The following is a 12,439-nucleotide window of genomic DNA, read 5'->3' as shown; positions in this document are numbered from 1 at the left end:
TTACTTGTTCCTTTTATTTCTTATTCATATTTTTTCAACTGCATTGTTGGTTAGGGGCTTGTAAGTATTCGACAAGTGACAAATACAATTTGATCCAGTTTAAACAAGCATATCTCTTGATCAAGAGCAGTCACACATCCAAACATCTGATTGAGGCTATGAACCTGCCACAGTAAATAAAAAACACATTTGGTTACGCTGAAATTCTGAATGACTTCCTCGTCTTTTCATGGTCAGGTGATTGTTCAGGTGCGTTCTTAAGATTTGCAACATACTGTTTAGTCCACCATGAACACACCAGATATCTATGGATCAATATCAATTATGTGATATCGACACACACTCCCTCTATGCACACTCTGCACACTTACGGACACTGACACTCCAACACACACACTTCATTTGCTCACACACACAGATATTCATACCGACTCTACACACACACTCATATGCAATCATCATATACAGTGCATTCGGAAAGTATTCAGACCCCTTGACTTTTTACACATTTTGTTAAGTTAAAGCCTTATTCTAAAATGGATGAAATTGTTTTTTTCCCTAATCAATCTACACACAATATCCCAGAATGACAAAGCAAAAACAGGTTTAGACATTTTTTACTGAAATACCACATTTCCATAAGTATTCAGACCCTTTACTCAGTGCTTTGTTGAAGCACCTTTGGCACCGATTACAACCTCGAGTCTTCTTGGGTATGACGCTACAAGCTTGGCACACCTGTATTTGGAGAGTTTTTCCAAATCTTCTCTGCAGATCCTCTCAAGCTCTGTCAGGTTGGATGGGGAGCGTTGCTGCACAGCTATTTTCAGGTCTCTCCAGAAATGTTCAACCGGGTTCAAGTCTGGGCTCTGGCTGGACCACTCAAGGATATTCAGAGACTTGTCCCAAAGCCACTCCTGCTTTGTCTTGGCTGTGTGCTTAGGGAGCAGATTTTGAAGCAAGTTTTCATCAAGGATCTCTGTACTTTGCTCCGTTCATCTTTCCCTCGATCCTGACTAGTCTCCCAGTCCCTGCCGCTGAAAAACATCCCCACAGCATGATGCTGCCACCACCATGCTTCACCATAGGGATGGTGACAGATTTCCTCCAGAGGTGACGCTTGGCATTCAGGCCAATCTTGGTTTCATCAGACCAGAGAATCTTTTTTCTCAAATATTCTGAGTCCTTTAGGTGCCTTTTGGCAAACTCCAAGCGGGCTGTCATGTGCCTTTTACTGAGGAGTGGCCGCTCTACCATAAAGGCCTGATTGGTGGAGTGCTGCAGAGATGGTTGTCCTTCTGGAAGTTTCTCCCATCTCCACAGACGAACTCTGGAGCTCTGTCGGTGACCATCAGGTTCTTTGTCACCTCCCTGACCAAGGCCTTTCTACCCCGATTGCTCAATTTGGCTGGACGGCCAGCTCAGGAAGAGTCTTGGTGGATCCAAACTTCTTACATTTAAGAATGATGGCCACTGTGTTCTTGGGGACCTTCAATGCTGCAGAAATTGTTTGGTACCCTTCCCCAGATCTGTGCCTCTACACAATCCTGTCTCTGCGCTCTACGAACAATTCCTTCATCCTCATGGCTTGGTTTTTGATCTGACATGCACTGTCAACTGTGGGACCTTATATAAAGGTGTGTTCCTTTTCAAATCATGTCCAATCAATTAAATGTACCACAGGTGGACTCCAATCAAGTTGTAGAAACATCTCAAGGATGATCAATGGAAACAGGATGCACCTGAGCTCAATTTCGAATCTCAAAGCAAAGGGTCTGAATACTTATGTAAATAAGGTATTTCTGTATTTTAATATTTTTACAAACATTTCTAAAAACCTGTTTTCGCTTTGTCATTATGGGGTATTGTGTGTAGACCGATGAGGTAAATGTTTTATTTAACCCATTTTAGAATAAGGCCATAACGTAACAGCATTTTGAAAAATTCAAGGGGTCTGAATACTTTCTGAATGCACTGTACGCTGCTGCTACTCTGTTTATCCTATATCCTGATGCCTAGTCCCCTTACCCCTATACATATCTAACCCTACCACTCCCTGCACATTGGAATTATATACCCTGTATATAGCTTACTTACTTGTGTTCTTCTGTTTCTCATGTATTTTTGTTCTACTTCACTTTGTTTTTTTATTGTACTACTGACATTGATTACTGCATTGTTGGGAAAGAGCAAGCAAGAAAGGCATTTCACTGTACATGTGACAATAAGCACTTGAAACTTGATACAAATGCTTTACTTTCCTTGTTGGAACAGCAGTCTCTTGCCATTTGAGAATGTAATGCATTAAAATACTTGTGTTAAAGTATTTGAAGTGTCACCAAGAACTGTCCATTAAGATAGTTTCACCAAGAAAGTTCTAGGGATGGTAGACAATAAATATGACATTGAACAAAAGAGAGGAAGTTAAATCATTGTAGATCCTGTCAACATACCCACCCACCTATTGCATTACTCTTAGAGGAACTTAAATATTGCATCAAACAGTTTATTGATTTACCACAGGGGCCTTTTAACATTACGCAACATTCATATTTGTTTTACCTTGGAAACATGTCAGTAGTGGAATATCTGTAAACACAGCCAAACCATAAACGGAAAAAAAATTAAATACTTGCTTTGATCATCAATTGATAAGCGACTGAGCTATTACAAAATCCCCTACTTTCTGAAAACAGTATTCAAAACATTCATTGAGCAAAGTGGCATTTAGCAAATGTCACTCTAAAAAAGGTATGATTTGGAAACATTGAAAGTATCCCAAACACAATGGTAATTTATAACTTGAACCACAAGAAACTGTTTATTAAACAAATGTATTGCTATAAAGATGTGAATACACTGCACACTGGTTACATAAGAAAAGCTGTAGGAAAAGCACTGCTTCTGAATATTCATAGTTACACATAGAACAAAGGTTTTCACTGGGAACAGTCAGCCTTTTGGGAGGGGAATGGCATATATGGCTGTCCTTCGTGCACATTGCACACATCCTGCTACGCTTGACAGTCTCACACATTCCAACACTGCAGCTCATAGTTCCTGCTGCTTATCTACCTCCTCCGGAGCTGCTCGTTCTGCTCGTTCTGCCAGGGCCCTGCGACGCTCTGCCTCTGTTACTGTCATGGGATGCAGGGGGAAGAACCCAGCAAGTCCTACAGGAACAGAGATGGGAGGGATGACAGTAACTTAGACCACATAGATTCCAAGGTAGCATTGAGACTTTAGTGGAGGTATTGAGTAGTTAAAAGTTAGTTTATTAACCTGTGATTTAGTGTATTTTGCATGATGTAGGCCTTACATTGGTTGTTTCAATAAAGCTGGAAAGTGTGTGTTTTCAGGGTGAGTGTAGACAGAACACACCTAGAAGTTTGGCCACAGGCTTCGTTGGATGTGCACCACAGCCCATCCAGTACTTGATCCTGTCAGAGTTGAAACTGACCAGTTTCTCATTGTAGATGTTTGGCAGGGGGTCATAAGAGCCTAGCTGTTCTATGTATTTACTGTCTCGTGCTCGCTTGTTGTAAGCTGACACAATCCGGTAGAAAGGTCTGTTAGACTGTTTGTGGCCAGCCATTGCCAATCTGATGACAATGTGTCCTCCATGGTATGTCTTCAGTAGGAAGGATGCTGTAAGAATAATACAACGAAATCTGAATGTATTGTTTTATAAGAAAGGTACAATGCATAGATTTGATTTTATTTAGAACAGCATTTGAAATGGGATGTTTTCTCTAAAAAGAATCAGTGTGAAAAACTGTCATTAGTTGTTTGGTTGGTAAGTCATTTTCATCACTAGGGTCCGTCTGACGTCAATTCACAGTCAGTTTGTCATGTAAATAGTGTGAACGTTACCAGGTGCTTAGGCGAGTTAGTTAGGGATTCATGAAATGTTTATGGAAAACGTCAGGCCGCACAACGCATCAGTATCAACAATATACTCGAAACTGGATAACTTCACAACAACCACGGTAAAACATGCTGGAACTCGGTTTAATCATAATGAGAAATCAATGTGAAAATCATCCAACAGTATTTCACGTCTGGACAATAAATCATTAGCGCGTCAATTACTATTTTTTTGTCAAAGTAACCAAGAGAATACTAATTAGCTAGCTATAACCCTATCCCTGGACCGAAAGCTACCTACCTAAAGACTTGCATACCATCCCATAACGTAACATAATTCCTAGCTATGATGTAGCTAAGTATCTGTTTTGAATTCCATGAAAGGGACATTTGGCTACTTATTAGAAATATCATAGTGTTATCTAACGTTAGCTATACCAATCACTGAGGCTAGCCTAGCTAACTACACAGTAACGTTACAGCAACATCGGGCTAACGTATCGGCTTACTAGTACCACTCCTGCTTACTAGCTAGCCCATGTTGACAGTGTTAGCTAAATAGCAACCGGATCATACTTACATAGACGGACCATGTTTCGGTATACGCTGCAAAAGAGGTCAAACAAATACATAAAAGCTCAATAACGTTTTGTATATTACATAATGCCGTACTTGCGCAGCCATTTTTAAACAGGAAGTGATGTTCCTTGAAGCGTTTCCTCTCATTTTTGTTGCTGTCCACCAGATGGCGCAAGTGGACTACGCTGCACTGTCCGAGCTCTTGAAGGGCGTTATAAACACGAGGATAAGGACATTTTTACATTTAAAGTTGTACACTTTACACTTATGATAGTTTTTATGGATTTAAGATACAGCCACAAACGTCTAATATATTTTTTTATAGAAACATCATGGCCCAGGATGTGTATCAAAATCAATACATATTGATTTAAAAATGTATTTTGCCCATCTAATGTAATGTTCAGTTATTTTTCAGGCATTAACGATTGAAAATACATACATTTGTTGAATTGTAGTAGGCTATCAGGTCTGGTAAAATGAAACAGAGACTCTAAAAGTATACTGTATTTATTTGAGTAAAGGAAAATGTATGTGTAATTATTTGTGATGGATTGCAATTATAAAAGATGTTCAAAAAGGTGGTTAATGCCTCGATTTGATTTTCATTTAAAAGTCAGACCAATGCAGATCTCTTCTCATTCTAGATGTCTTTAGATGATTACACAAGTTATACTCTCGTTCCAGCAACCGCAACAGCAGGATAGAAACATTGATTTCCTGAGAGTGACCCATGAATAGAGGGTTCAGTGCTTTGCATGATGTACACCGGGTGCACTGATATTTGTTCCCTTTGGGAGCCCCACTCCGTCGCTGTTGGAACATGGTGATTTCACACTCCTGTTGTGGAGAGATGCTGTTCCTGTGTGTGTGACAAACACGTGGTTTCTCTGAGGGGTCAGACTCAGCCCTGAGTCTCTGAATGAACACATAGTTATATTTGATAACAGATACTACATACAGGTAACTGCCAAAATAAAGGAAACACCAACAGTCTTAATTGGGCGTTGGGCAACTACGGGCCGCCAGAACAGCTTCAATGCCCCTTGGCATAGATTCTACAAGTGTCTGGAGCTCTTGGAGGGATGTGACACCGTTCAACCATGATAAATTCCATCATTTGGTGTTTTGTTGATGCTGGTGGAAAACGCAGCCTTGGGCGCCGCTCCAGAATCTACCATCAGTGTTCAATTGGGTTGAGATCTGAGGGGTATCCTACTAAGCAGGTTTGAGGAGTTAGCAAGGTAACTCTGGTCAACTCTGAGTTCAACTCAGGATAACCAGTCATACGAAAGTGGCTCACCTTTTTGCCAGGTAAATTTCTATAGCAACGAATCCTTCAGAACTAACCTGCTCTGAGGCAGGCTAACTCCACTTACCCTGAATTAAATACTGAGCCACGAGTTGAGGACCAATGAAATCAGATTCCATCCCTCTTGCAAAGATTGCGTCATCATCCCCTTCATTTGAGAAAGATGACTGATAAAATATTTTATTCATGAAAAGTTTTTTTGTGTGTTAAAAATGTGTAATGTTAAAATATATCACATTATACATTTAGTAAGGACAGAAATCCTTTTTAAACTTAATTCGCAGTCATAGCAGCAGGATGTAGTCGTGTTGCAGCACCCCCTGATAAAATTAGTTACCCCTGAATGAGCGGAGAAAAATACTCCTCAGCACCCACACATTAAAACATCTTACGGTGGCCATGTGCACAGAAACACTTTTGTATGACATACTAAAATAATTGTATCGACAGGAGTGGGAAAAGGTGCTTGCGGTTGTACATTCATAAGCACACCAAAGTCGGATTTAAGGATAAGTTAAAAAAAAGTAAAAAAAATTGACGGCACCTCTAAAAGCCTATTTCAGCCATAGTCTGATGAATTTGCAAGATCACTTTTCTTTCATTTTGATTTTGTCACAAATGAAAATGTGGCACTGACATGACCATAGATTGATGTTTCAGCATTGCCTCAATGAAGAGTTCAGCGTTCGAGTTACAAGCCTGCTAGAGCTCGCGGCAGGCAGACGAGCAATATCCACCGTCGTAGTATGGATGAAGCCTGAGCTGGAATGTGAAGCTAACTGAAGCTGGTTAGCTTTAGACAACCCTAAGTAGATCTAGCTTGCTTCATGGGATACGCCTCTGGTGACACACACGTAATTCTCACCAAACTGTCAACAACAAAAAACATCTCAATTGTTATTTTTCAAAATATTTCCTCTTGAATCACTGAGATCAGGATCTGTACTAATCGATTTCATAATTTGTATTATGTTTATTGATCAGATATTATGCATTTTAGCAAAATTTTCACACAATTCTCATTACGTAACAGTTTTCGAAGTCCAAACCGTAATAAACAAATTTATATTTGTAAAATGTTTGAACTTTGCTCTACTAATGAAAAGGCCTGAGTTTAACATAACACTGAAAAATGTTATATTTCAAATTAAATTATACAATTATCTTAAAATTAAATCTGACTTGATTTGAGCTCTTTAGCTGTTTCGGAAGGAGAAGGCCAAGTGTGTTGAAAGGGGTGTTTGAGAATAAGAACCTCATTCTGAAGGCATATAATCTACTAAACTTGTGCTCAAATGTACTAAATGTACTAAACTGCATCGTGGGTGAATAAAATTGTATTTAACAACTGATTGGAATGTTTACAGGAAATTGAGTAATGAGACAGATGTCCACAGATACTATGTTTGTACTTAATAAATATCAGTTTAATGTAAACTTCAACTAGTATAGATACAGTTTTCATGATTTATGGATAAACTACAGCAACATATTTTGTGTTTTATTCAAATAAGTAATGATAAATAGTTTTTAAGTGTGCTGCAATTTTTTTTATTACCCACCCCCAGTTGGTAGTTGCAGTCTTGTCCCATTGCTGCAACTCCCCTACAGACTTGGGAGAGGCAAGGGTTGAGAGGCATGTGTCCTCTGAAACACAACCCTGCCAAGCCGTTCTGCTCGTTAACACACTGCTTTCTTAACCTGGAAGCCAGCCACACCAATGTGTCTAAGGAAACACTGTCCAGCTGGCGACTGAAGTCAGTTTGCAGGTCCACCACAAGGAAATCTCAGCCGGCCAAACCCTCCCCTAACCCGGATGACGCTGGGCCAATTGTGTGCTGCCTCAGCCTGGGATTGAACCCGGAGCTGTAGTGACGCCTCAAGCACTGTGATGCTTTAGACCACTGCACCACTCAGGAGGCAACTAGTGACCTGAGGATTTAATCCAGACGCATTTCAGTAAAAATTTGGGGTGAAAATGTACCAAATTCGAGCGAAAATGTCAAATGTATTTAAAATAAGACACTTTACCAAAAACTAGACATTTTGTCCTCCGAATTATAGTTGATTTTAGCAGATGCATCGTTGTTTTGTAACTCAATTTGCTACAGACATAACCTACCACATGCACACCCTTTAAACCCCCTATAATCCTTTGAGACCCCTCTTTCCAAGGAACTGAGATTTCTTCTACCCATGGTAGCCAAAATAATGGGCAACTGGGCATTTTTATACATCACCCTAAGCATCATTTACTCAAGTGTTTCCTTAATTTTGGCAGTTACTTCTATGTCCAAAAGACACAGCAGTGACTCCTGTACTGTTATACGGTCCGTTATTACTGTGTGGCCTACTCGGTCACAGAAATTTGAAAGAAAACTGTTTTGCTTATGTGAACATGTTTGTCATTTTCTCATCCTTCATACACAATTTATAGAAAAAAAGAGAATAATGTTGAGGATATATTTTCGACAGAGAGATCTACATGTCGATCCCACTTGGCAAACACTGGTTCAATCAACGTATTTTCTTTCTCAAGTCATTCCAACAAAAAAGCGCAATGTGAAGAGAATAAATCAACCTGGAAACTGATTTGCAAAAAGTAATCAATGTAAGGGAATGTTGTCTTTTTTTCACCCAACTTCACAAATCCAATAACTTTGTGATATGTTTGTTGTTTTCATGTTGAATTCACCTTAGTGACCTCAACCAAATGTAAATCAAAACTAGACGTTGAACTGAAGTCTGTTCCCAGTGGGATCATGTCATCATCAGTGGTGTAAAGTACTGAAGTAAAAATGCTTTAAAGTACTAATTAAGTCGTTTTTTGGGGTATCTGTACTTTACTTTACTGTTTATATTTTTTACAACTTTTACTTCACTATATTCCTAAAGAAAATTATGTACTTTTTACTCAATACATTTTCCCTGACACCCAGAAGTACTCGTTACATTTTGAATGTTTAGCAGGACAGGAAAATGGTCCAATTCACGCACTTATCAAGAGAACATCCCTGGTCATCTCTACTGCCTCTGATCTGGCGACTCACTGAACACAAATGCTTTGTTTCTGAATTATGTGTGAGTGTTGGCGTATGCCCCTGGCTATCCTTACTTAAATTTAAAAAAACACAAACAATTGTGCATTCTGGTTTGCTTAATATAAGGAATTTGAAATGATTAATACTTTTACTTTTACATTTTCTTTTGATATTTAAGTATATTTAAAACCAAATACTTTTAGACTTTTACTCAAGTAGTATTTTACTGGGTGACTTTCACTTTTACTTGAGTCATTTTCTATTAAGGTATCTTAACTTTAACTCAGGTATGACAATTGGGTACTTTTTCCACCACTAATCATCATTACATGGTACAAAACTACAAAGTCACCCATTGTCGTCCATTGAATTAGCTTTTGGATATTATCTTTTTGTGGAATAGATTATTCTGTATTTAGTTGTAATGTTATTAATGTCTCTTATTTATGTGCATTTCCATCATATTAATATCATTATTTTACACCTAGTGACTGGATAGCATGTTATTGTTTGGTTATTATTTAGATATTGTCTGAGACACGACCACACATGCATTTTGGTTTGAATATTATTCAACAAATGTGTACTTCTAAAGTACATAACCCAAAATGATGCACGTTAGATCATTTGGTTAACCAGTTAATTTGCAATCCAAGAGGCCCAGTCATGTGCAGTTGTAGACGGCCATTAAAGGACTAGAGATGGTATTCAGGGCAACAACGTCATAATTACACTGACCACTTTTCTGTGCAATTTTTTTTAAATGAATAGGCACTTTTCACAGTTTGCGAGCAAGCAAAATGCATCTTACATGGTGAATCTGCAGTGCGTGATTAACTGAACACTGACATTGATTCCATTGGTAGCTGATACTCTCATGAGGACCCCATGCTCTTTGGGACACCAAGACGAGTTGTTCCTGCTATAATCGTCTGTGACTGTTCAGTTAGAGGCGCTCAGATGACCAGATAATGTACCAGGAAAGAGGTAGAAAGGATCACTTTAAGACAAGGCCTTAAATGAAATGCATGTATATATCGCGATAGAATAATGAAATGCATGTATATATCGCGATAGAATAATGAAATGCATGTATATATCGCGATAGAATTTGTCCACCTAAAGAAATTATGATCATGTTTTAAAAGCTGATAATGGCTGCAAATAACACAGTGTGTAAATGCAGTTAACTGTAAAATATACCCAAGCTAAAATATAGCTAAGACTGAAAGGTCCCTCCGGTGGATTGGACCAGACATTGGGCTTGATGAAAAGACATGAGTAAGTGGTCTCCCATAAAGAGTGAACAGCCCATGCCGACTCAGAAAACAGAGAGGTGGGTGAACTCCGCATAGGACCAGTAAGCCAGTTTCACACATTCAATGGGATAATGTTTTAACCAGAATTTCTTTGCCAAATATGCATTTTATCAGGCAGATTATTGAGGAGAGGGGGTGCCAAGGAGGCCAGATGAAGCTCCACACTCTCCCATGACGCCAATTAGATTGTCTGTTCTGCTAACATTTGCGTTTCACATCTTGACAGAAACCACCACATTGTCTTCAGTGTGATTTACAAGACATTTTAGAGTTACATTTTAGTCATTTACGTTCTTATCCAGAGCAACTTACATGAGCAATTAGGGTTTAAGTGCCTTGCTCAAGGGCACATCAACAGAATTTTCACCAGTCGGCTTTCGGTTACTGGCCCAAACCTCTTAACCACTAGGCTACCTGCCGCTCTGTTTGCAATACGATTCCATTAGATTTTCTCTAAGTTTGTGCACTACTGAATCAGGACATCATCTTCTATGGAAAAGGACAGAAATAGATCATTATTCTTTTGGAACATAGTCAAATTTGTGAGGTTCCATATTTTCATAACTTTACTCGAGAAGTATTCAGATCCAAATCCACGTCTCTCTATATATGGCCGAGACCTGAAGGTTAAGTTAGTCTCATTAGAAAGAATCCCTGTCATAACCAAAACTCCTCCACCCTGTAGAACTTCTATACATGTTTAATCAATAACTCCCCACATCAATAAATGTCAGACCATCTCATCAGTTCATTTCAAAGTCTTGAGTCTGACTCAGTCCCCTGCTGTTTTAATTGTCTCTGTCCAGCTACAGTGGTGCCATCACCCTCTACAGACCCATGGGCCCAACAGAGACAGACACAGGGGAACTTTGGCTCTCACATGTTGAGGATCAAATTATGTATTTTTCCACAGAATGATCTCTCAGATGGATTCAGTGAGACTAATTGTGTCAGCATGCAAAATGGAAGCTGTTACTTTCATCTTCATTAAACAAAGGACTTGCTTTCTTCCATTGGCTTTTTCAAAGAGAGGCTTCCTTAACTGATTAAGAGCAAAACACGACTAGTCCATCACATGCTGCTAGGAGTTTGTTGTTGCCTCTGACTGTCGAGCAGATAATGCTAAATGGATGCAACAGCATCAACATCTTTATTAGACCATTTGTAAATGGACATGGTCACATGGCCTTCTGATGTCTTCTGGTGTACATGCAGCACATCTTTGAGACAAATATTTTAGAAACATGTACTTAAGCACAAAGGCATGAAAAGAACAGATAACACTTTAAAGAGCATTGGCAAAACAGAAACCTCCATTATCCAGGAGGTGAATGAGAGCTCCATTGGTTTGTGAAGGCTATGACGAACATGATGGTCCCTTTAGTTTAATCTGCTTCAGTCTGAGATGTGCCTGTAGTCTGGAGTGGTGCAGACAGTAGCTGATCAGTAGCTGGTCTGCATAGTCACAGCTTGTTAAAGGGATTATGTTTGGGGAACACAGTCCACTCACTGTGACTTCTCCTCAGGGGTCAGGGGTCATGACCTGCTCACCATCCCAGGGTCCACAAATATCTGCTGGACGAGGGGAGGGCTGCGGAGCAAGGCTGGTTGATTTTGAGAAAGGACGAGAGGATTTGGCATGCACATCAGAGCATGGTGCCACAGCATGGGGTTCTTTCACATATTGTACACACACATCACATGCACTTACACAGACACACACAGACATGCACACGCACACGCACACGTCTATTTGTTGAACTGTACACTATATTCACAATGTGGTACATGGAGCACATCATTTTGGTTTATAGATTGTTGCTTGTTTGTCACTGTTGTCATACTGGAGCTTACTGACACCTAAGAGGTATGGACAATGTGGACAATTAGCTTAGTTGACCACTACAGCAGGTTACACACTGTGGTGAGAGGGAAGTGGAGTTTGATTAGATTTTCAAATTATACAACGTATTAATTAGCTAATACAAAAACCACTCAGGATGTACACTGAGTTTACAAAACATTAGGAACACCTTCCTAATACTGAGTTGCATCCTCTTCTGCCCTCAGAACAGCCTCAATTCATTGGGGCATGGACTCTACAAGGTGTTGAAAGCGTTCCTCAGTGATGCTGGCCCATGTTGACTCCAATGCTTGAGTGTGAAAAACCCAGCATCTTTGCAGTTCTTGGCTCAACTCATTACGCCTGGAACCTACTACCATACCCCTTTAAAAGGCACTTCAATATTTTGTCTTGCCCATTCACACTCTGAATGGCACACAGACACAATCCATGTATCAACTGTCTCAAGGCTCAAACA

The 12,439-nt window shown here is 39.6% G+C and overlaps 1 protein-coding gene across 1 annotated transcript; it reads right to left on the bottom strand.

Moving 5' to 3' along the window:
• Positions 1 to 2,490: 2,490 nt before the first annotated feature.
• LOC115207743 (28S ribosomal protein S16, mitochondrial) lies at positions 2,491 to 4,598 on the bottom strand. The gene is made up of 3 exons (XM_029775192.1): positions 4,448 to 4,598; positions 3,382 to 3,648; positions 2,491 to 3,173 (listed from the first exon to the last, which is right to left on the bottom strand). Exons 1-3 carry the CDS (start codon positions 4,497 to 4,499, stop codon positions 3,052 to 3,054), a joined length of 441 nt encoding a protein of 146 aa, XP_029631052.1. The 5' UTR covers positions 4,500 to 4,598; the 3' UTR covers positions 2,491 to 3,051.
• Between the last annotated feature and the right edge of the window lie 7,841 nt (positions 4,599 to 12,439).

The sequence above is a fragment of the Salmo trutta genome, chromosome 14, assembly GCF_901001165.1.
Source record: "Salmo trutta chromosome 14, fSalTru1.1, whole genome shotgun sequence".
NCBI lineage: Eukaryota > Metazoa > Chordata > Actinopteri > Salmoniformes > Salmonidae > Salmo > Salmo trutta.
Note: the sequence above shows the minus strand (reverse complement) of the source record. Positions and strands in the feature narration are given on the sequence as shown.

Bases quoted from the DNA above. Each gene is read 5' to 3' on its own strand.
- LOC115207743 (XM_029775192.1), bottom strand. From the start codon at position 4,499: ATGTATTTGTTTGACCTCTTTTGCAGCGTATACCGAAACATGGTCCGT. The intron at 3,649-4,447 runs GTAAGTATGATC...TTATTCTTACAG, and splicing joins CCGAAACATGGTCCGTCTAT to CATCCTTCCTACTGAAGACA. The intron at 3,174-3,381 runs GTGTGTTCTGTC...CTGTTCCTGTAG, and splicing joins GCCTGTGGCCAAACTTCTAG to GACTTGCTGGGTTCTTCCCC.